At 43.2% G+C, this 24,486-nt stretch overlaps 1 protein-coding gene across 2 annotated transcripts; it reads right to left on the bottom strand.

The window, feature by feature from the left end:
- Positions 1-203: 203 nt before the first annotated feature.
- Positions 204-24,486, bottom strand: UBXN2A (UBX domain protein 2A). Of its 2 annotated transcripts, XM_063315210.1 has the most exons (8): positions 24,332-24,405; positions 19,709-19,853; positions 18,820-18,870; positions 13,454-13,592; positions 10,831-10,944; positions 10,271-10,404; positions 8,558-8,716; positions 204-930 (listed from the first exon to the last, which is right to left on the bottom strand). In XM_063315210.1, the coding sequence occupies exons 2-8, from the start codon at positions 19,750-19,752 to the stop codon at positions 735-737; spliced, it is 837 nt and encodes a 278-aa protein (XP_063171280.1). In that variant the 5' UTR covers positions 19,753-19,853; positions 24,332-24,405; the 3' UTR covers positions 204-734. The 2 variants fall into 2 exon arrangements, with proteins under 2 accessions (XP_063171280.1, XP_063171271.1); XM_063315201.1 differs by lacking the exon at positions 19,709-19,853 and having other exon boundaries at positions 24,332-24,486.

Raw genomic sequence — 24,486 nt, 5'->3', positions numbered from 1 at the left:
TTTGTCAGATTAACAAAAGTAGCATTGCATCGTAAGTTCTGATCCTTTCATGTGGGTGCGTATATACATATGAAAGGGCATCGCTTGTGACATGCTGCTGCTTTGACCATGTGTTCCCTTGTCCAAAGATATCTTCAAAACATAAGCTGGGAAACAAGTTTTCAAAAGGAACAGTCACTACACTTAAAGACCATTACCTGTGGTATCTTTCTATATAAATGAATTTTATATATTAATTTCCATAAATTTCATACTGTAGCACTGATCAAATAAAATATATAAAATGATAACATGTAACAGCGAGAATGAAGTCAAGTTGTGCTTTTAAAAGTTCATTTTTCCCAGTGTGCAACTTGAATCGTAAACAGATACTCAAGGTTTTCCCTACAGCGTCCCATTACGGATGAGCACTGGTGACAGAATACCCAGTTCAGTAGGGCTGGCTCTATTACCCTCTGCCTGGCTGTTTAAAACAAACAAACGAAAAATAGAGAAGACTTTGGGGTAGCTTTAGTTCAGCATACACTGTGTGCCCTTTCAAAGGAGCACTGTAGATATCACATAAAACACAGGAGTTATTGCTATTCATGAGGGGGGATTCAGGTAAAATCACTCAACTGACAGTCAGGTGTTGTACACTGAAACAATTGCAGTGGGGGACCTATTCCGTGGACATCATCTTCCACTTTTCCAAGGCCTTTCCCGCAACTGTTCTATCCATTAGGTGGAGAATGCTAGGAAGAGAAACTCCGGAAAGGCTCAATATTATTTTTAAGTCTTTGCACAACAACAGCATTTTTTAAGTTAGCTTCCTCTAGTGTAAGAGATTCATTCAACAACTCCCGGAAAGGAAGTGATGTAGTCAGTGTGAAGGGTCTTCTTCCTTGATGTTTCTGGTAATCGATTATGAAGTCTCTGATGTTGCTTATTCTAAAATGGAAAGGGGAAAAAAAAATAAGCCTGATATTTTAAATCAAAAATTTAAAGAGTGAATGTTATGGACTCACAGCAATTTGAAGAAACAGATTTGGAGCAAAATCAGGGCCCGCAGAGTCACCACATGGGCATGGTGTGAAGTTCTCCTATAACCAGCAGCTGTGGACTACTTTTGTCGTCATGCATTTTAAGGTCTGCAGGTTTGCTCCTTAGGAAGCCAATTCTTCTCAACTTAACCCCTTTCATGGTATGTTATGTATGAAAACATCATGGCAATGTGGGAGTAAATCTATTAAGGGTTTTCTGACTGGACTCTATACAATGAAAGGAAATGCTCTGGCCTCCAAACAGACGGCTTATAGGCATTATCACACTGCATATCCAAATGAATTGTTATTCCCCGGTCCCAAACTATTTTTCTCTAGAAAACGGCTAATATTGCTATTTCTGAATTTGAACCATATAGTCAATCATTGATAACAAGAACATAATTTGGTTTCTTCTATAGATGCTAAATAGGGTAGGACAGCCTCCCCCAGCCTGCTGTTCTGTATCAGTACTGAGTTACACACAGGAGCTGTAGTGTCCTGTATATGGATGATACCAAGTTGGGAAAGACTAGAGGATGGATTGTTCTTTACCCAGAACCAGTTTACTCAGTGGTTGATGCACTAATGCAGTGTTTCCCAACCATGGCAATTTTGATGTATGTGGACTTCAATGTCTGGAATTCCACAGTCAGCATAGCCATTGATGAGAATGCTGGGAGTTGAAGCCCACATACCTCAAAATTGCCATGGCTGGGAAACACAGCCCTCATACTGTATCTTAGAGAAAAATCATCCATCCGGAGTAATGCAACTCCTTTCCACATGCCATGCCTTTCCATATGTCACACAATTCATATAGACACTTTTAAAGATCCACCTCTCCTGCATAGGATACAAAGATAATGAAAAGTGAGAAACAGAATGGTATTTATAGATAAATACCATACAGAAAATACATACATACATACATACATACATACATACATACCAATATAGAAAATATAGATAACTGCTATTTATATTTGGTGAAATGTAGGGAAATCCTATACATGTCTACTCAGAAGTAATTCCCACTGAGTTACATAGAGAAACACAGTTTAAAAAATGCAATGTTTTGCGGTACTGGATAAAATCCACTCAGACTCGATGTAATGGTTGCCTATCCCAAACACTCAGACTCACAAGAGGTTACTTAGATGAAATCTGATTTATTAGGGAAATTATGACAGTTAGAGAAAGCTGAGAATGACTAAAAGCGCGCCAAATACAAACTAAAAACCCTCGGCTCCAAACGTAATCCCTCCCCCCGACCAGCCGTAGCAACCACCCCCCTCCCAGGTGCTCGTTTTCTACACATCCTGGGAAAGCAACCTTGAATACATGAGATAACCCAAATACATTCCGACCCAGCAGCCAACAGATAAGAACTCCCTGAAGAGGAATCTTCCTCCCTTCTAAGATCAAACACGTATCAGGCTAATAACATGCGAAACGTTACAATGTACCAAGCACATTGAAACGGTGAACATGACATACTGCCCCCCCCCCCAAAACCTAAGGACCTGGTTTGGAGGGGTAAGCATTATGGAATCGAGCAACAAGGAGAGGGGAAGCTACATCGTGAGCAGCCACCCACTCAGGGTGGGGGAAGTGTTTCCAGCGAACTAGGTACTGCAGCGTGTTGTGAAGCCGGTGAGAGTCAAGAATTTCTTTTACTTCAAAGTGTTGTTGCCCGTCAATCATGATGGGAGGAGGCAGCGGAGGTTGGTCATGCCAGCGTTCAGAGCGAGTAAGGGGTTTGAGCAAACTGCAATGAAAGACAGGGTGTAAACGTTTCAAGTTATGCGGCAAATCAAGTTTAAAAGTCACAGGGTTGATTTGTGCAACAATAGGAAATGGACCCACAAACTTAGGAGCTAATTTTTTCGAAGGTTGAGAGGACTTGATGAACTTAGTAGATAGATATACCATGTCACCCACTTGAAACGCAGGGTGAGGGGCACGCTTTTTATCAGCGTGCTGTTTGTAAGCAGACTGGGCGTCCGCTAGTGCTTGCTGGATGACCGGCCAAGAGTCCGCCAGCTGTGTTGCCCATTCAGACGGAGAGGCAGGCGGGATGGACGGCTGTGGCAAGTCAGGGATAGGGACAAAATCTCTGCCATGTATGGTGCGAAAAGGGGTTTGCCCGGTGCTTTGATGAACAGCGTTGTTGTAGGCAACCTCAGCAAAGGGAAGGAGGTCAACCCAGCCGTCCTGTTGATAATTCACGAAAGCACGCAGATATTGCTCCAGTGTTGAATTTGACGCCTCTGTGGCCCCGTCAGTCTCAGGATGCCACGCCGTGGACAATGCCTGTTTAGTACCCAAAAGCTTTAAGAATGCCCGCCAAAATTGAGAGGTGAATTGTGTGCCCCTGTCCGAAATCAAGCGAGATGGACATCCGTGCAACCTGTACATGTGTACAAGGAATAGGCGGGCCAATTGTGCTGAAGGAATGGAGACACATGGGATAAAATGCGCTTGCTTGGAGAAATAGTCTTTTACGACCCAAATCACAGTTTTTCGTTAGCTAGGAGGTAACTCCACTATAAAATCCATAGAACCTCCTCCCAGGGGCAAGCGGGACTGGCCACTGGTTGCAACAAGCCTTGAGGCTTTCCCACCTTACGTTTAGACATAGCACACACAGAACAAGACGCCACATAATCCTTCACATCTTTGCGCAATGTGGGCCACCAAAACTGCCGGCGGACGAGGTGCAATGTTTTTACAAAACCAAAATGCCCAGCAAGCTTATCGTCATGCGAACGGAGTAAAACCTTCTTTCGCAAGCTGTCAGGGACATAGAGACGGTTGGATTTCCAAGCAAATCCCCGATCAAAAGTAACATTGTCTCTATTGGCTAGCAACCAAGTATCCGTTTTCTGCTCCTTTAGAAACTTTTGTTGCAATTGAGAGGAAATGGACAAGGTGCCTTGCGGCACCGAATCACAGCCGGCTGGCTGCTGCGCACAGGCTTGGCTGCGGGTCACCGTAGGCATGCCTAGTTGTGGCTGTGTCCACAGTGTGCTGACCACCTCTGGCGCTGCGCTGGAGTCCTGGGGTTGCCGGGACAGCGCGTCTGCTAAAAAGTTCTTTTTCCCTGGGATAAACTTCAGTTTGAAGTTGAAACGGTTAAAGAACTGAGCCCAGCGGACTTGTTTAGGGCTCAGCTTGCGAGGAGTACTAAGGGCTTCCAAGTTCTTATGGTCAGTCCACACCTCAAATGGGTGATTAGCCCCTTCCAACAAATGCCGCCAAGAGTCCAAAGCCGCTTTAACTGCAAAAGCCTCCTTTTCCCACACATGCCAACGTCTCTCCGTCTCAAGAGAATTTGCGGGACAGGTAGGCACATGGTTTTAAGCACCCTGCCCCATCGGCTTGCAACAACAGGGCTCCAATAGAATAATCAGAGGCATCCACCTGAACAACAAAAGGCTTGGAGGGGTCAGGATGTTGTAAAATAGGTTCCTGTGTAAAAGACTCCTTCAGCTTATCGAACGCTGCCTGACAAGCCGGAGTCCATCTAAGCAACGCGCCTGGGTTTTTTACCTGGCGGGTTTCTCCCACCCCCTTTATCTGAAGTAAATCAGTCAGGGGCAAGGGTATTTCAGCGAGCCCCTTTATGAATAACCTGTAGTAGTTGCTGAACCCGAGGAAACTTTGAAGTTGCCTCCGGGTGCGGGGTCTTTCCCATTCTAAGATAGCTTGGATTTTGGCAGGATCCATTTCGATGCCTTTATCTGAGATCCGGTACCCCAGATAATCAATTTGTGTTGATGGAATGCACATTTTGACAGTTTGGCATACAACTCAGCTTTCCTTAGTTTGCAAAGCACCTGCTTAACCAAATGTACATGTTCTTCCAGAGTTTCAGTATAAATCAATACATCATCTAAGTAGACCAATACCCCTTTAAACAGATGTTCATGTAGTACTTCATTGATCAATTGCATAAACACCCCAGGGGCCCCAACCAAACCAAAAGGTAAAACCTTATATTGAAAAGCTCCCAACGGGCAATTGAATGCCATTTTCCATTCATCCCCCTCCCGGATCCTCACACGGTAATAGGCTTCCCTTAAATCCAGTTTTGAGAAGATTTTCCCCTTTGCCAGATGTGATAACATATCTTTTATCAAAGGCAGGGGATATTTATTGGATATTGAGACTGCATTGAGCCCATGGAAATCGGTACAGAGTCTTAATGTCCCATCTTTCTTCGGGCGGAAAAGGACCGGTGCCCCCACTGGCGAGCTAGCTGGTTCAATGAACCCTCTTGCCAAGTTTTTGTCCACAAACTCCCTTAACAAAGTTAGTTCCTTCTGAGTCATTGAGTAAATCTTGGGCTTAGGCAATTGGGTGTTAGGCACCAGCTCAATGGCACGATCGGTTTTCCGATGCGGCGGCAGTTGATCCGCTTCTTTCTCCCCAAATACATCAGCAAAGGCCTGGTACTCCTCCGGTAGACCTTCAAGAGGAGGGGTTGGGTACTGCGGAGTCGCAGCTGCCGCTACCCCCACCACCTCCTCTGGGGCTTCGGTTCCCTCCGGTGCTTGGTAAAATCCATCCCTAAAGGTTACAGTTCGATAGATCCAATTTATCTGCGGATTCTGCTGGACCAACCATGGGACACCCAAGACCACCAAAGGACCCCCCACCGGAACCACTACAAATGACAACCCTTCCCGGTGGCTACCCATCTGCAAGGCTACCAAACCAGTAAAATGCGTGACCGGTTTGCCCCCGGCCATGGACCCGTCCAATTGGGTGAAAGCAATGGGTCGTTGCAATGGAAAGGTGGGTAACTCCAAGGCGGCTACCACGTCGGGATGCATTAAGCACTGGGAGCACCCAGAATCAATCATCGCCCACACTTCTATCATCTTCGAACGGGATCCCAATTTTACTTTCACAGTGAGAATGCGATAGCTGCCACTCACTGACACCGGCTCGCGCCCCTCTTCTACCACCTGCCCTGCGGCGCCCTTTAAAGCAGGTGGCTGGCGTTTCCCGCCGGCTGTAGCAATTCTGGTTCACCCTCGTCCCCGTAGAACGGCACGCTTTCCAGCTCAGTCGGCCACAGCTGCTTTCATTTTCCTCGGTAGAGAAGGGGACTTTGCAGCCGATTTCACCTGCCGATCCTCACCCTTCGCCCTCGGGCACGCCGCTGCGCGGTGTCCCTCCTTGCCACAGCGCAGACACTGCCCCTTCGTGTAACGCCGCTCCTTCTCCTCTTCCCAGGAACGTTGTCCGGATCGACCAAAGGAGCCCGAGGGGCGGGTGGGTTTGCTATCTTGCCCCGACTTCGTTGCTCGTCTCTGCGCAAACACCTCGTGGGCATGCTCAGCCTTTCCAGCGAGCTGGATCCACCCGTACGAACAGCCAGGGTCATCTCGCCCCAGCGACCAGCGCAGCACTTTGGTGTTTAAACCATCTCTGAACAGCTCTATGACAGTTGCCTGCGACCAATCCTCCACCTTCCCCGCTAGCGCTTTAAATTCCAGCGCATAGTCAGCCACAGTTCTCGATCCCTGCTTGAGTTCTTTCAAGGCACGCTTCGCCCGCTCCTTCACTAGGGGATCCTCGAAATGATGCTGCAGAGCCCAGAGGAATTCGTCGAATTTCTCCAGTTCAGGGGCTTCCGACTGGCACATCTGTACATACCAGTCCGCTGCCCGCCCCTTCAGCTTGGTGGCAATGGTAATAATTTTCGCTTTTTCCGATCGAAAAAGCGACCCCCACTCTTCCATGTACGCCTTGGCATTCGTCAGGAAGAACGAGAGTTTTGTAGGGTCTCCGTCGAACTTGACAGAGAAGTCCCTCAATCCTCCGCCCGACGGGCTGCGTCCCCCCACTGGCGGTTCAGCTGCTCTGACAGGTCCCGCCCGCCTCCACTCAGAGACGGGCGGCGACGCTAGTTCCACCCTGGGAGCCCGATCCCCCTCTTTTGGGCGAGCTCCCCTTCGCCGTTCTGGGGACTGTGCCTGGGAGGACAGGGTGGAGTGCCGTTGGCTTGACCCCTCCCGCACCTCTTTCAGTGAACTCAGGTCCATGCTCATTTTCTGCAGAATGAGCTCCAGGGAGTCCATCTTCGACTCTAGCACCCGGATTCGGTCTGGAGTGGGGGAGTCCCCCCTCGCCATCACCTGTACCACCGTTGGCGACAGCGGGTATCTCTGCCTCCAGGACGAGCCCCTCGCCTCCGAGAAGTCCCCCCGACTGTCGTCCCAGGTGACCAGTTCGCCCGGGGTCGTGACTGTGGTCTCTGGCGCGGTCTTCATGCCCGCAGCTTCCCCGTCAGACCCCGAACTCGCCTCCTCCTGGATCGCTGAGAGTTCCCCCAGGGGGGCTCTGTCGGGGCGCATCATAGTAGAATCTGGCTCTCCCTCACTCGACCCCTCACTCTCCACGAGTAGCACATCTGGATCGGTCATCGCCAGCACTCTCCCTCAGGATCGGACGAACTTGTCTTTTCCTGGATAGGGGCCAGCGGGAGTTGAAGTTTTTGATTCTCAGCTTTATGTAAAGGTTGCCTATCCCAAACACTCAGACTCACAAGAGGTTACTTAGATGAAATCTGATTAGGAAAATTATGACAGTTACAGAGAAATCTGAGAATGACTAAAAGCGCGCCAAATACAAACTAAAAACCCTTGGCTCCAAACGTAATCCCTCCCCCCGACCAGCCGTAGCAACCACCCCCCTCCCAGGTGCTGGTAACCATTTTCTACACATCCTGGGAAAGCAACCTTGAATACATGAGATAACCCAAATACATTCCGACCCAGCAGCCAACAGATAAGAACTCCCTGAAGAGGAATCTTCCTCCCTTCTAAGATCAAAGACGTATCAGGCTAATGACATGCGAAATGTTACGATGTACCAAGCACATTGAAACGGTGAACATGACACTCGAGCACCAAAAACCAGAAGTACAACTTCATTCATGTGACGCAAATCAAAACAGTTTTCCCTTACAGTAATTGGATTGCAGCTGGGGCTTATTCAACAAATAAGGGTTAAGCAAACTAAATCTAACCTAAGAACCTTCCCAAAGCAATCATTCTGACATAAGATTCCTGCAAGGTTCTGATGCTTTGATTCAGTGTGATGCTGGTGGAAAAAGAGATAAGGAAAGTCTCTTGCATGCACTGAAGCTCATTCATGTAAAAGTTGCTGTATCACTTTGCTAACAGTGTGTTTTCTTTCTTGTATTTAAAAAAAATGTACACTATCATTTTCACGTATACTTTAAAATATTTATCTCAGTTTTGTCCAAGGCTAATGTTGAAAAGTTAACATATTTCACAGCTCAGTATTCAAAACAAATTAATATTTTAGAGGCACTGGCTGAAATCTAATGCTTTCTTGGAAACAAGCCCCAATGGCTGCAGTGGGACTTATTTTCTGAGTAAACGTGCTTAGGAATAGGATGTTCGGCTGTAATTATTCTTGAAAGGAAGTCCTGTAAATATCCTGTAGGACTGCACATATATAAAACAAATATTGTTAATGTGATCTATTCTTACCTATGAGAAATATTGAAGTTTTGTACTATCCTTGCTCCATCTGCAAACCAAATCTGGATACTAGTAATAGGTTCTGAATTATTTAGCACCACTGTCGGTTTTCTCTTTTCAGTTTCTTCAAGGTTTTTTTTTACTTTGGAAATTATTCTTGGTGTAGCACTGGAAAATAAAGTTATAACCATACCAGATTACAATGCCACTTAATTTTTCTCCTCTACGAGCTACGTACTGTAGGTATAAATGTTATTACCAACAGATAAAAATTAATAACAGCTTTAAAGAGTATCCTTACAGAAGGCTTGAAATTCAGCAAATGTAATAGGGTTGAGATTTCATTATCATAGAGACAGCAACATACTAATTGGAAAGCAAAAAAGTATGTTTAACATTGAAAAAGGAACTTAAGAGAGAGGGCTGAGACATGGTGCCTAAGCCAAAACATGGTTGGTTTGGGAATTAACTATTATTGTGAACCCATCCAATTGTGTTTTATTCAGTAAAACACGGTTAGACAACTAATGTCTTGGCACAATGTGTGAATCAGTGACTCAATCTGTAGAAACCTTTGGAGTGGTTCTACTTCATTTCTAAGCCGAATGTTCTTAGAGAGAATGGTATTGTTCATGTATTTTTACCCCTTATTATCTTACACTTGATTCTTCACCTTGGACTTTTTTTAAAGGAAAGGCAGGATATACATTTTTAAAATAAAGCATGAGATTCAAATGCACAGAAGTAGTAATATGCTTATGCTATTAGTAGAATAGACATAGTAATAAGTAGTAGTAAGCTTATTATATCAAATCATAAGCTTCTTATGAGTCTCATACACACCTTTTGAAGATTTTTGAACAAGTAATTTCCATCCTGCTGACATACACCTTTACTCTCAAAGAAGAGCAACTGGTGCACACATGTATGCTACAACTTATGTCTTTTCTTGTGTGTTCAATGAGTGGAGAGCTTATGCCCACCAATTCTTCTTAGAACAGCAATGTGACATATTTACAAAGGGATATATGGCAAAATGAAAAAAAAAAAAGCAGAGATCTCCTAATGACTCAGTATGAATAGAATTTAACATATCCTGAAAAACAGTGGTAAGGAGGACATCAAATTACATCAGCTTCCTCAAGCCTGATGCCCTCTAGATTTGTTGGCACTCCAGCTTTTAGGATTCCCAGCCAGCCTTGGGCTGGGGAAAGGTAAGATTATCAATAAGATGAAGACTGTTAGTATAAAGGAATGGTACTAAGGAAAATATAGTTAGTATAGTTACTATATACTGTTAGTATAAAGGAAAGGTACTAAGACATCACATGAGCAATTACACTGTACAATTTTAAGGGCATTTGTCTAGAGGTAACTCAACGAATGGGAGAACTGAACTACTGTTATGGGTCTTGTTGGTATTCCTGCATCTCTTTTTCCTTTAGTAATATTAAAACTGGTTATTTGGTACTGAGATAGAATACTGAAGGGCAGCAATATTTTCAGCTCCAAGATTGAAGCAAATGTTCTGTAGAAGCCTCCTTCACAAGGTGCAATCAAAATCTAGAAATGGAGGTGCCATCTTATTCACATTACACATCCCATGTGATTTACTCAAAGGTAAATAGGCATAGGATTGAAATGTAAAAGAATGAAAGAAAACTGTCACTTTCATTCATTTCATGAGCTAGTTACAATTACTAAAAGCATAAGGCTGCTCACCTTCCCAATCGATATCCTGGTCCAGAGAAAGGATGGAATACTGGTTTCTGTGATGTATATAACTCATCCTTCTTATAATCCACCTTCACATCCACTTCTTCTTTATGACAAATCTTCTGTAATTCAAGAGGCAGCTCCCTTAAAAAGAGAAATAGAGGATTTTTAAAAAATTTGTATCTGAAACATAAAGACCATTGTTTCCATTACTTAAAAACAATATATTCAGTCCAACATTTTGTTTTCAGCTTTTTCTCCCCTTACCTTTTTCCATATATTGTAGAATAATGAAGCATATCTACATGCCACAAGATCATTTTGCATTTAAATATCAAGCATGCCATACTTTGGCCACTGAAATACCCCACCATTCAGCAAATATATTACAAAACAAACATGGAATTCCATTTTAGCTGGTCTTTCACATACATCAAAGAAGGGCACCATTTAAAAAAATAGTTTGGATTTATACAGGTTTTGAGTAGATAGTGCATCCAAAATGTTGCCCAAACTGGGCAGTCATGACAGAATGCAATGTACAAATTCCATTAATGCAAAGTGACTTGCCCGTTTTTAATGGAATCCAAGAAGCGCTGGTTTGCAACATCTGTATAACTTCGGAGTTCACCATCATTTACTGTAAATCCATTTTTCCATAATTTAATAATTGTATCAGCCTATAAAATGAAAATACAAATTACTGTTATCATATCAAGAGCTGATATTTATGCAAGAATGCAGAGAACTGGACTAACATTTTTATATCAAGCCAGACTATCTACCCATATAGCCTAATATAATGTTTATTGACTAACAACAGTTCACCTAGGATACAAAAATAGGTCCTTTTATTATCTGCAGATGTCTGGGTTTGGACCAAGGGCCTTTTGCATGCATTCAATATTCTACCACTCTGCTTCAAAAAAGGATTGATTAATCGCATTGGCTTTGTAGCTACTGGACCTAGTTCCATTTGCAAATACTGTCAACAAGAATAAATTAGTTGGATTCCTGAATCAATGTTCTTATGATATTGAAAGTTTAAAACAACACCTAGAAAAATCTAATACTGTAAACAGCAATTATATTAAACAGTTCACAAAATAACAAATCAAATGTTTTAACTAATCTAAACTCTGCGTATTTGTACATAGTGGCAATGATAGTAAACACTTTGTAAAACAATAAAGCAAATATTTTAACTGGCAATTTGTTCCCCCTTTTCACATTTTAGCATCTTGTGTTATATGCCAGAAAAATTAGGGTGTACAAAATAGGCAGTTTTACTCTTTTATGTTCTTTATCAACTTGTGTATCCTGCCTCCTTCACACAGTTGTAACCAAAGTCTTACTAATAATGTTTATCTATGGGCAGCCATTTTAATTTTGAAGTATATACTATCTCACAATCCACCTTGATAATGAACTTTAAGTTCTTTATACACCCAAGACAATAAATGGATATTGTTTTTCTTCTGTAAATATATATATATATATATATATATATATATATATATATATATATACACACACACATACATACATACATACACATACATACATACATACACACACATACATACATACGCGCCTGTTTGTAAAGCAGTATAAAAATATGACCACTATATCTTCAGAAAGAACATTCCAAAATGCCTCTACACCCAATATCTTTCACTACACCTTTTGATCCTTGTAAACTTTCCTTCCTTCTACTATGCCCATATATTACTTCACCACTGTCTTTTGTTCTTTAAGCTAGTCATGCATGCAATGAGGATCTCATCAACTCCATCCAACCATGACTTTGGCCTTTGCTACCCCTTGACCCATCCATTCATTCTTCATGTATTTATTTTGCAGTTTTATCTTCATTCATCCTCTTTATACTTGAACACTTTTGTATTAATGTACTTTCATTCATCACTCATTCATTCTTCATTGTCCCGTTTTAGCATCCATGCTTCTGAAGTAACCCAATTCTGCTGCATTCAACTTACCACTATGTTTCTCTTGACATGTCCAGTTCTAACTTCCCCAAGTAACATGATGGGCAGAAGTAAGCTCTTGTACAGAGCCATTTTCTCTTCTTCCAACGAACATTCATTCCTTGCAACAGACCATATACTACCTTCTATTTTTCTACCAGGATTTGTGTATCTTAAAATTTCTCCATTCTTTTTCTCATTCTATCACACTACAAAAAGTCATCTGCTATTTTTTGCCATTTATGTCCACCTTGTAATTGTTCACTTCATTTCCCATATCAAACACAACTACCTTGATCTTTGATAACATTTATTTTTAAAGCCACCCTGCTCACTGCATCATACGATTTAACAGTCATAGCAAATCACTGAGGGTTCTCAGCCAACAATATGACATTGTGTATAAAACACATTCACACCACCCCAAGCATCACACACATTAAACAACCAGGGGAAATTGCATATTCTTGTCTTACCCCCTGCTCAGTGTTGAATTATTCACTAAGCTATCTACTTATTCTCACGCATGCTTTACTTCATTATATACATCATATACCACTCTGCCTTCACCAATCATCCTTCCCCTCCATAATCACACAAGACGTTCTATAATTCAAGCCTACGGTATTCATTTCAACACATACTTCCCTAAGTCAACAGGCATACAATAGCTTTCTTTTTTACATGCATGCATTTCTCAATGACCTCAAGAGTATTAATTTGGTCTGTATACCCTCTAGCTGCACTGCACTTCCCAAACGTTGCTCACTGAACAAAAAGAAAAGATGACATTGCCAAACACCTTTCCAGGGACACTTAACAAATGAATCCCCTTGCAGTTTTTGCATTCATTCTTGCTACTTTCCCCTTTGTTTAGAATAATAATAGCATTCCTCCAATTGTCCATGGATGTACTCTTCACAAACATACTGAACACTGGCTATTTAATCATAATCTGACTCAAGTCGGAGTCCAAATAGCACACAAGTCCAAACTGCAATACATTTTAGCCTATTATCTAGTATAATCTGTGCTGTGCATATCTCAGCTTCTTTTCTTATCTTCTTTTTCCTACTTCATTTTCCTCTCTTTCTCGACTACTGGGCTGTTAGTAGATTTCAGCAGAAAATACTACTGCCTAAATAAAAACTGTTATGATTGTTAAAAGACTGCAACATCTTACAATCCTATATCCACTTACTTTCGATTTAAGTTTAGCCTGCTCTGTAGATACAGCCCCAACTTTCTGAGCTTCTTCAAAAAGGTTATCAACACAATCTTCACAATCATTTTGCTCTGTATCATTCTGAATTTGGCCATCATTTCTGGGTTGGCAAATCCTGCAAAGTAAGATGGAAAACTCATTTAAAATGTATTGCTTGAGTTAAACAGAGCCTATAGGTTTTGGTAAATTTGCTTCTCACAGAACTGTTAAACATTCCAGAAATATACTATATTTTAATAGTACTTAGTTAGATAAGACTATTCCAGATCCATCCAACTAGGAAAGAGCACTTTCTCAATTCCAAATACAATTTTAGTAAGAGGTAGTTAGATTTATTTGAAAACAATTTCCCTAGAAATCATTTTTGAATCCCAGTCAGCTACCACCCCAGGGTTAACACCCCGATGAATCAGTTTACCACCAGGGATGTCCTGGTCAAATGGGAAGTGGCCACTGATTTGTGGCCCACTCTATGTATTGTGCCACCTGTTAAGCAATCCTACTCTTTCTCCCCTGACACTCGAACCACAGTTCTGGCTGCTATCTGGCTGTTATCTGCTCCTAACACAGTGAATGCTCTGCATTTCCCACTGTACTGACTGCAGGGGGTGCTCTCTGTACCAGTTGGACAATTGTATCGGAGGTTTCTTGCAACATGTTGTGCTTGTTTGTAGTGTAAAGGGAACCCTGCTCAGTTAACATGCGATCCCTGTCTCCATGTCTGTAGGCCAGAAAATCATAGCTGCCGGAATTGCTTATCTACCACAGTGGCGTTTCGAAGGATGCTGAGAAGATCTCTCATTTCATGTTATTTTTAATTTTTCTTCCCTGTGACTCTGCATATGGCAGCCTTTTGCTGGTGTATGAAAGTGCATCACTACTCTCATTGTCATATGATGTAAGATTGTTCTGGTAATCGTTCAGGCTGTCCAGCACAGCTATCGTAACAGTTTATTATCTCACTATAGCACCATATAATGAAATATAGTTAAGCAACTACCGTGATTACAAAAGATCGAATTTGTACTTATGCCATATAAAAAATCTTTTCATTCATTAAAAAAAGTGTAACAGAATGATGCAAAAGAGAAAAAGCAAATAAACCTTTAAGTTTGCTTGCTGGCATATGTGTAATCATACAAAACACTGAGAAAATATTTCTTCCTCCTAGAAAATATAGCTGCAGTTATCAAGGGGATGGGATGGAAACACAATCTGTCTTTTCTACATGCAGAGTTTTTTTTGGGGGGGGAACTTTCTCCACCCAAACCTTCAGCCAAGAGCAGTTCTATTCTTTAATGGCAAGTGTAGCTCAATACATTTTTATGAAGGAGAAAAGTTAATAATTAGTCTAACACAAATTGCCTAAGTCTGCAGCTGCAGCAACTGTTCCTTCAGGACTAGAAAACTCTGAAAAGGAAACCTACTACTCTGAAAAAAAAACATTTAAGACTCAGTTGAACAATAGATAAAAGAAATAGAAACCTGTAACTAGTAAGTAATAACTAAGGCAGGCTTTCCCATCCTGATGCGTTCCAAATAAGGTCCACCAGAGGTCAATTTGCAGAGTCCTCAGCCAGTGTGAGATTGTGGGTGTTGAAGCCCAGAAATTTCCAGGACACTAGATTGGGGAAGGCTAGACTGAAGTCTTAACAAACAAAAACTTAACGAAGAACAATTAATAAGAACTTTATTTATTCAATTTCTATAGCTGCCCATCTCAGACCAGTGACTCTGGGCGGCTAACAACAGTAAAAACAAGCAATTAAAACAATACAGAAATGAAATATAAATACAGCCAAGAGATCTTAAAACCCCCAGTGCTAGCACAACCATGAAACGGGGCCCTTTGCACACTCGGGGCCCCAAGCCCAGACACAAAGCCAGGTCTTCAAGGCTTTCCAAAAAGCCAAAAGGGTTGGGGCCATCCTAATCTCAGGAGGGAGGATGTTCCAGAGGGCAGGTGCCATGGCAGAAAAGACATATCTCCCAGTGTCTGCCCGCCAACATTCCTTGGTGGACGAGACCCGGAGCATGCCCATCCTGCCCGACCAGATTGGACGGGTAGAAACAACTGGGAACAGATGGCCCCTAAGGTAACCCAGTCCCAAGCCACGAAGGGCTTTAAAGATGACAACCAGCACCTTGAATTGCACCCAGAAACACACCGGCAACCAATCAGCCCCGGAAGCAGTGGTGTTACATGTGCTGAGTAGCCGACACCATTTAGAACCCAGGCAGCTGCATTCTGTACTAGCTGAAGTTTCCGAATGCTCTTCAAGGGCAGCCCCATGTAGAGTACGTTGCAATAGTCCAAACAGGAGGTCACGAGGGCATGAGTGACAGTGAGTAGAGCCTCCTGTTCCAGGAATGGGTGCAACTGGCACACAACCCGAAGGTGTGCAAGGGCCCTCTTAGCCACAGCTGCCACCTACTCTTCCAGCAGGAGCCGTGAGTCCAAGAGAACCTCCAGATTGCGCACTGGCTCCATCTGGGGCAGTGCCACCCCATCCAGGACCAAAGATGGAAAAACCTTGATACTGGGAGGCCCAAACACCCAAAGCCACTCAGTCTTGCTTGGGTTGAGCTGGAGCCCATTGCGTCCCATCTAGGCCCCTACAGCCTCCAGGCACTCAGACAGCCCAGGGAGGAGATATACTAATGATATCTCACCCCAAAGCGTCGGATCGCCTTACCCAGCGGCCTCACGTAGATGTTAAATAAGAGGGGCGAGGGAAGTGAGCCCTGTGGCACCCCATGCAGTAGGGGCCATGGACTGGACCTCTCCCCTCCTACCAACACCGACTGGAACTGACCCCAGAGGAAGGAGGAGAACCAGTGCAACACAGTGCCACCCACCCCAACTCCTGAAGCCAGTCCAGAAGGATACCATGATCAATGGTATTAAAGGCCGCCAAGAGGTCAAGAAGGGCAAGGATGGATGCACTATCTCCATCCCACTCACACTAGAGGTCATCCAAGAGTGCGATCAATGCCGTCTCAGTTCCATATCCTGGCCTGAATCCTGACTGAAAGGGGTCCAGATAATCCGCTTCATCCAGAGCCCTTTGAAGCTGCCGTGCGACCACTTTCTCCACAACCTTCCCTAAAAAGGGGAGGCTGGAGACTGGATGAAAACTATTCAGATTAGCTGGGTCGAGCAATGACCCCTTGAGGATGGGGTACACCACCACCTCCTCAAGAGCTGGTGGGACCACCCCCTCCCTCAAAGAGGAAATTATCCACATAATCTAAATGTTAACAGCAGTGTTCGAGCACAATAAGAAATTCCAATATCAATTATACTTTTGGTTGGAATCATTATGCCATTAGTGAAATCACTGAGTTTACTAGTCCCCAAAGGAAATTTCAAAATCTTACTTCTTCCAGATACAGGTAGTTCTTGCTTAATGACTGCCCTTTTTAGCAATTGTTCGAAGTTATAACAGTGCTGAAAAAGTAATTTTATGACCAGTCCTCGCACTTACGACCACTGTAGTGTCCCTGTGGTCGAGATTCAGGCGCTTTGCAACTGGTGGGTGTTTCCAACTGTCACAGCGTCCTGCAGTCACATGATCACCATTTGCACGCTTCACAACCAGCTTCTGACAAGTAGAGTCAATGGAGAAGCTGGCAGTAAAATTGCAAGCTGCGGTCCCATGATGTCTTGCTTAATGACCAAATGGGAAGTGATGCTGCAGTCACGTGATGTCTTGCTTAGTGATGGAGTTGATGGTCCCAACTGTGGTTGTTAAACAAGGACTACCTGTATCTACAGAAAACCTGATTGCTTCTGACACAGTGAGTCCTGAACACCTTTGTTTACTTTAGCTCTTTTGTGCATACACAAATGCACAGAAGGCTCCAGCCTCTGCCCCCTGCAATTTGTATTTCAAATGTGCATTCACACTTCAGCAGTTTTTTCAGGAATTCAAACAGTGCAGAACTCTGCTGCTTGGGAGTACCTGTCAGGGCAGCCTTGCTCCAAATAACAAGCGGACTCACTTAATGGGTTTAAGGATTTCCGGGTTTATTGAAACAGAATGCATGCAGAGAAAAAGACAGGAATGCGGGTGTGGTATCGGGGTCTCCTGTTTATACCCCGGTGGCGGACCTTGTTCTCCTCCACCCCCTATTGTCCCCCAAGCCAGGTCCGGATGGGTGATTAGCGTTGGTATGGGTCCGACGATGGGCGGTTCGGGCGATCTCTGACGTTCCCCTTTGTCTCGTCTTCGTCCGGTGCAGGTGCGTCCCCCGGGGTAATGGGTGGGAGTTCTCCCGGTCTGTTAATGGTTTCCAGATCCTGTCCTAGGTGCGGTTCATTTGTCCTGTTGATTTATTTATGGGTTTGGGTGCTTAAGGGATGATGTGTGTGTTTAAAGGATAATGGTTATCCCTTCCTCTTTCCTGATGTGCATGTTCCCCGTTGTGATGCACTTATGCCTTGCAACGGGGAACATGACAGTACCCATGATAAGCTGCCGCTATGTGCTAGGGTGGGAAAAGACAGGACATGGACTGAATGCAGGCACTAGCATGCCATCAAGCTCACAGGCTAAAGCGTTTTGAATTTGAAATGTCTCAAGCTTGAAATGATCAGCTCCAACTCCCCAGAAGTGTTCTGAGCTTGAAATGGCTCCATTTTGAACTGATATGGCACTCTAGGCCCAAAACAGGGTCTTTTCAAGCTCAGAATATTTCTGAGAGTTTGGAGCAATTCTGGAAGCCTGCCAGAGAAGCTGGAACAGCCCTACTTGAACTTGAAACAGTTGTTTTGAAATCAAAGGCTTTTCACACCTCTATCACAAACCCTTTGGAACGTAACCACCTGCTTTGGACTGCACAATACAAGAGGAACTTCAGTCTGTATTGTCCTCACAGTTTTACAAGACTCTTCTCATTTGGGCAACTCCTTTTGATTTCTGTGGGGTTAATTCTTCTTCAGAAACGTAATTATTTAGAATAGTCATCCCACCAGGTGGTATGTTTGATTACAATTCTGGATGTGTTGGATTACAAGTATCTTCTTCCAATCAGCATTTCTATTGATTTTGGCTATCTTGACTTACTTAGTAGGCCAAAGAGTGATTCTTCACTCAAAGCACCTCCAAAACCTGAAAGCAGTCAACTGTGGAGGGGTCCCCAAAACAGCTGACTCAGTGGCAACTAAAAGCTTCAGAGGATTCTTCCTTGAAGCATCTGCTTCAAGCTTTTATTCCACTCTAAACAACAGGGTAATGTTACTAGCCCCATACATTACATAGAAAACTAGCTGAAAAATATGCTTGTGATCTTATTAAGTTTATTAATAGGTAAGAATCAAAGTAGTCAAATCTACCTACCATTCTGGATTCAAGGTTTCAATCTTGTCAGCTTCTTGCATTCTGTTCCACCTAATGTTAAAACAAAGAATTAACATCATGAAAGAGAACAACCCTTCTTATGCCAAACTTAAACTAGTTGATTAGTTATATGCTTAAGTAATCCAAGACAGGAGGTGAGCAAGTTTCTTTCCAATTCACAAACTGTTTACTCTGGAGTAAACAGCCAGCCAGCTAAGCTCCTGATGTTTGCTAACTGTACAACTCCCCTTCCCTCCCTTGTCAACAAAAGCCAAATTGCCTAATCAGTGTTGGGAGGCATACTGGTCCTTCAAAGTGCACTTTCCATGCAGCCAAAATCCCAGTTCAGGAAAGTACATTAAAAGGAGGAATTAGAATAGTAAAGGAAACTAGCATGGTGGTAGATAACATTCATGTAAATTACTCCCAAATAATAATACCCTGTTTTGTTTGTATTTGGCATGTATTGGTTTCCTTTCCTTGCTTTTTTAAAGACTGAAATCTCTTATATTTGCACATACTGTACATGTCAATTTCTTTTCTTCTTCTTTTTTTTTTTTATAAAGGAGCAACATTGTGGATTTCTTTTCTTTCTCACCCCATTCTGTTTTCTCCCTATGCAACTGTAACTATATCCATGGATAGTTTTGCTGCAAGGATTCCAGAGACATGCTGTAACTATAACACAAGCCAATTTCTCCTCCTGCTAGTACACCAGTAGTTCATTCTGAAAAAATGTGCATGTTTGCTCACTAAAAGTACATGCATATTTAAGGTTATTGCAGTAAAATACACCTTTACACAGTGCATATACGGTAGTTAAATTATGGAATTTTTGATTACAACATATAATAATGGTTATCAACTTTGATGGCTTCAGACAACTTACACACCACAAGGCTGTGGTTGACTGCCAGTCATGATAGCTGGCATGCTGTGAAAAAGTATTTGCCCCGTTTTGGATTTGCTGAATTTTTATATATCTTTGCCACCAAATATTTTCAGAGCTTCAGCTGGGTCCTAATGGTAGGAAGCTGAGAGAAAAAACAGCGTCAAAGTCGGGCGATTGTTTCTTTTATTTCATAAACAAATTCTCATAACATGCAATGTGCTAGCATGAAAAAGTAATTGCCTCCTTAGATTCAGTAACTGCTTGCAAAGTTCTTTAGCTGAAAAAACTGCAGCCAAGCCTACTTTCTGTAATTGGTGGTCCATTGCTCACTTCACCATGTGAAAATGGTGCCCTACTTCTTCATGGCAGTTAGCTTCAACTCTGCAACATTTGAAGGTTTGCAACCATAAACTGCTTGTTTCAGTTGTTGCCATAAAATTTCTATAGGGTTCAGGTCTGGATTTTGACACTTGTTTTTCTTCATCCATTCTCTTGCATATCTAGGATCATTGTCCTGCTGCATGATCAACTTTTGTGTCTGCTGAAAGACAGCTGGGCTGGTATTCTCTTGTAGAATTCTCTGATAGAAACCAGAATTCAAGATTCCTTCAATGATGATGAGTCATTCATGTCCTGCAGCAGCCAAGTATCTCCAAATCATGATACTACCATCTCCATGCTTGATAAATGCTATAACGTTCTTATAGTGGAACATCATGTTTGGTTTCCATCTAACCAAACACCATCTTTGTAGCCCCAAGTTTCATTTTTTACTCATCTGTCCAAAAAATGTCCCTAGAAATCTGGAGGGTCATACAGATGCCTTTCAGCACATTTGAGACAAGCAGTAATTATATTCTTAGTGGGCAAAGGCTTCCACCTTGCTACTCCCCCACAAATCACATTTTTTACCCAGTCCTTTTCTGAAGGTAGACTCATGAACACTAATGTTAGCCTAGGTGAGATAAACCTGTAGTCCCTTGATGCTGTTGACAGGTTCTTTGTGACTTCAGGGATTATTTTATGCTGCGCTCTTTGAGTGATTTTGGCAGGACAGACAAATATCTGAAAGGAGCAAACACTTTTTCACATAATTATATTAATGTCCCTAAGGAGATAAAGAGAAGAAAAATTGCTTTTTTAACAGCTGAGAACAAAAAAAGTTAAGTAATCCAATGCAATATAGCAGTAGTTGCATTTTAATAATACCAATGTATTTATTATAACATCTTTATCCTGTCTTTTTCTAATGGCACAGCATATTACAATAGGCGTTTCCTATGTTTATATGCGCATTAACAGCCCCGTGATATAGGCAGGACTGAAAGAATAACTGGCCTAAAGTCCCACTACACAGAGACACATCAAGCTTCCTTGAAGGGTTACTCATCTGCAGTACATGTTGAAACCAGTTTTCAAATTCAGATTTACTACTGAATTCAAGTTGGTGGCTTTGCAATGAAGTTTTCCTTTGAAAACATGTTCTATTACAAAATACCTTAGACCAAACCTCCCCACTCTGCTGCTTTCCAAATATGCTGGCACTATATTTCCTAAAATTTCAAGCCAGCATGGCCCCACATTGTTTGGGTTCTCACAATATGCAAAGCCATCATGAAGTTTCTTTGGTTTTAAATTAGGATATATGAACTAAGTCATTGTAGTTTGTAAACGATGGTTTATAACTTATTTAGTGAAGCCATCCAATGTTTACTCAATAAATCATAATTAAATCATAGCTAAGGACTTTTGTATGAACCCGGTGATCTAGCTCACATTATATTAAGCATTATTTGTTTAACCAGTTATCCAGTAAGCCAAACTGACTGGGTGTGTGCTATAAATTAGCCAAAACCAATCAATCACATTACAGTATAGCTTAATGCTATGCATGGATCTACCCTTAAGATATTATTTGATTTACATTCTGCCTTTCTGATCTGGCTATGGTCAGTGTTATCAGAAGCTGCTGAGAAGTCCAGGAGAATGACCATATCCTCATATAGTTTTCCAGTACAGGTCATCCATCAAGACAATCAAAGAAGTTTCAGTGCCATATCTCAACTAAAGTCCCACTGAAATGAGTCCAGAAAACACCTCGCTTCTAAAAATGTCACTGTACACAGGACTTAAGTGACTTCTGACAGATTAGCAACAGAAATATCCAAAGCCCTATTTTTCTAGTATGAGTAAGACAGAATGGCACTGAAAGAAAAGGGCAAAGATGCACACAGCTGACAAGAAACACATGTGCTATGTTTTGGCACAAAACCAACTAAGGTTGACATGGCATAAATAGAGGGAGATAAAGACCTGGAGGCTGTTGACATTTTAATCTATTTATAACACAGCAGGAACAAAATAAGCAGAAGCAGCAGTCCTTTGATATCTCAACAGTCCAAATATACTGACAGGAACATTTGGTAAAGCAAAAATGAAGGGCTCGTGCTGCAATGTAGGCAATTGTTTCTTAAACTTATCTGAATCTTAAAGCTGCAGTTCTAGGCATACTTAAAGAGTATGCCAAGGATCTTCCCTACCCCTCTATCACATTCTTCTCCCTCCACAAATGTTACCATCTTGCTTTCCTGATGCCTCACTGCCAACATCCAACACAGCATAGCCCCCCACAATTAACCAAACCATGGTTTACTGAACAAACCCAACTTCTTGGGTTTGCAGACCCACATAACCATAAATTAGCCTTTAAATTAGTAGCACATTTTCTGTAGCATATTGTGTTGTTGTTTATTTGTTTAGTCGCTTCCGACTCTTCGTGACTTCATGGACCAGCCCACGCCAGAGCTTCCTGTCGGTCGTCAACACCCCCAGCTCCCCCAGGGACGAGTCCGTCACCTCTAGAATATCATCCATCCATCTTGCCCTTGGTCGGCCCCTCTTCCTTTTGCCTTCCACTCTCCCTAGCATCAGCGTCTTCTCCAGGGTGTCCTGTCTTCTCATTATGTGGCCAAAGTATTTCAGTTTTGCCTTTAATATCATTCCCTCAAGTGAGCAGTCTGGCTTTATTTCCTGGAGGATGGACTGGTTGGATCTTCTTGCAGTCCAAGGCACTCTCAGAATTTTCCTCCAACACCACAGTTCAAAAGCATCGATCTTCCTTCGCTCAGCCTTCCTTATGGTCCAGCTCTCGCAGCCATATGTTACTACAGGGAACACCATTGCTTTAACTATGCGGGCCTTTGTTGTCAGTGTGATGTCTCTGCTCTTAACTATTTTATCGAGATTTGTCATTGCTCTTCTTCCAAGGATTAAGCGTCTTCTGATTTCCTGACTGCAGTCAGCATCTGCAGTAATCTTTGCACCTAGGAATACAAAGTCTTTCACTGCTTCTACATTTTCTCCCTCTATTTGCCAGTTATCAATCAAGCTGGTTGCCATAATCTTGGTTTTTTTGAGGTTTAGCTGCAAACCAGCTTTTGCACTTTCTTCTTTCACCTTCATCATAAGGCTCCTCAGTTCCTCTTCACTTTCAGCCATCAAGGTGGTATCATCTGCATATCTGAGATTGTTAATGTTTCTTCCAGAGATTTTAACTCCAGCCTTGGATTCCTCAAGCCCAGCTTGTCGCATGATGTGTTCTGCATACAAGTTGAATAGGTAGGGTGAGAGTATACAGCCCTGCCGTACTCCTTTCCCAATCTTAAACCAGTCTGTTGTTCCGTGGTCTGTTCTTACTGTTGCTTAATGCATATTGTGGAACTCGCATTAAAAGCTTACAATGATTTTGTACTGTGAACTTTAATTAGCATAATGAAGATACTTCTGGAAACAGCATGGATTTTCTTTTTCCTCAGCAGAGCTATTTTTGCTTTACTTCTGAAGAGCATAAATCAGAAGGGGCTGGGAGGCTTTGATCCTAAACACAGTCTTCCGCCCCAGTGAACTCTCCAGAGGTTGCTTCTAAGTGATGCTTCGGAATGGATGGCAAGCAGAATCAATTTGCAGACATGGCAAAGGAGCGGGGCGAGGAGGCTGTCACGGGGGCACTTACTGCGCTGCACCACCTTTTTGCGTATGTTACGCGTATGGCGTCCAGTGAACCACAACTGGTATCGCCCAAAGCCACACAAACTACGCTGTGGTTTAGCGAGATCTGTGAGCTCAGCCAAACTGCATTTTGCAGAATCAGCAGCCTTTTAAAGAACTTGTCTCGACCGCGACAAATTACAGCCCGACTGGGCGGCGCTAGTAAGCGTCAGCAGCACTCGGGCGCCTCCTTGTAGAAACCGCTTAAGTTACCACCGGCCCGGGGGCCCAAACGCCCGACTTCCCTTCCCCACCCCCGACATAAAAATGAGCCGCGGCTTATCCTGCCCCCGCGAAAGCCTCCGCTCCCGGGCCTTCCCACGGGGCGAGGTAGGCTTTTCCCACCTTCCCCGCAACTTGTTCAAACCCGTGAACTCCCGCGGCCGGCCAAGATGCCGAGTCACGCTTCCCGCCGGGCGGGCGCCCGCTCTCTCTTACAGGCGCTAACTTTCGCGTTCCGGCAGCGTCCGCCTGCGCTTTCCTTGCCCAACGGCTCGCGCTCCGCTCCAAGCTGCCGAGGACCCTCGCCGGCTTCCCCCAGGCCGGTGCGCCGCTCCCTCCTACAGCACTCACCTACTCCCCCTCCCCAAAGGGAGAAGTCGGATCCGCCGGCGGCTGCCACGCTGCGATGTTTCGAATCGATGGCGTAGAGCCCCGGCGACCAGCGCGTCGGGCAGGGGCAGCATCGGGCTCCTTTTCCGCCCGCAGAAGGGAGGACCTTGCTGGCT

The sequence above is a fragment of the Candoia aspera genome, chromosome 1 (assembly GCF_035149785.1).
Source record: "Candoia aspera isolate rCanAsp1 chromosome 1, rCanAsp1.hap2, whole genome shotgun sequence".
In the NCBI taxonomy this organism is placed as follows: domain Eukaryota; kingdom Metazoa; phylum Chordata; class Lepidosauria; order Squamata; family Boidae; genus Candoia; species Candoia aspera.
This window is presented reverse-complemented; position numbering and strand designations above follow the sequence as displayed.

Excerpts from the sequence above, each read along its gene's own strand:
- UBXN2A (XM_063315201.1), bottom strand. The coding sequence starts at position 24,444 with ATGCTGCCCCTGCCCGACGCGCTGGTCGCCGGGGCTCTACGCCATCGA. Across the intron at positions 13,593-18,819 it reads GAAACCTTGAATCCAGAATG|GATTTGCCAACCCAGAAATG; the intron begins GTAGGTAGATTT and ends CTTACTTTGCAG. Across the intron at positions 8,717-10,270 it reads CCAGGATATCGATTGGGAAG|TGCTACACCAAGAATAATTT; the intron begins GTGAGCAGCCTT and ends TTTATTTTCCAG.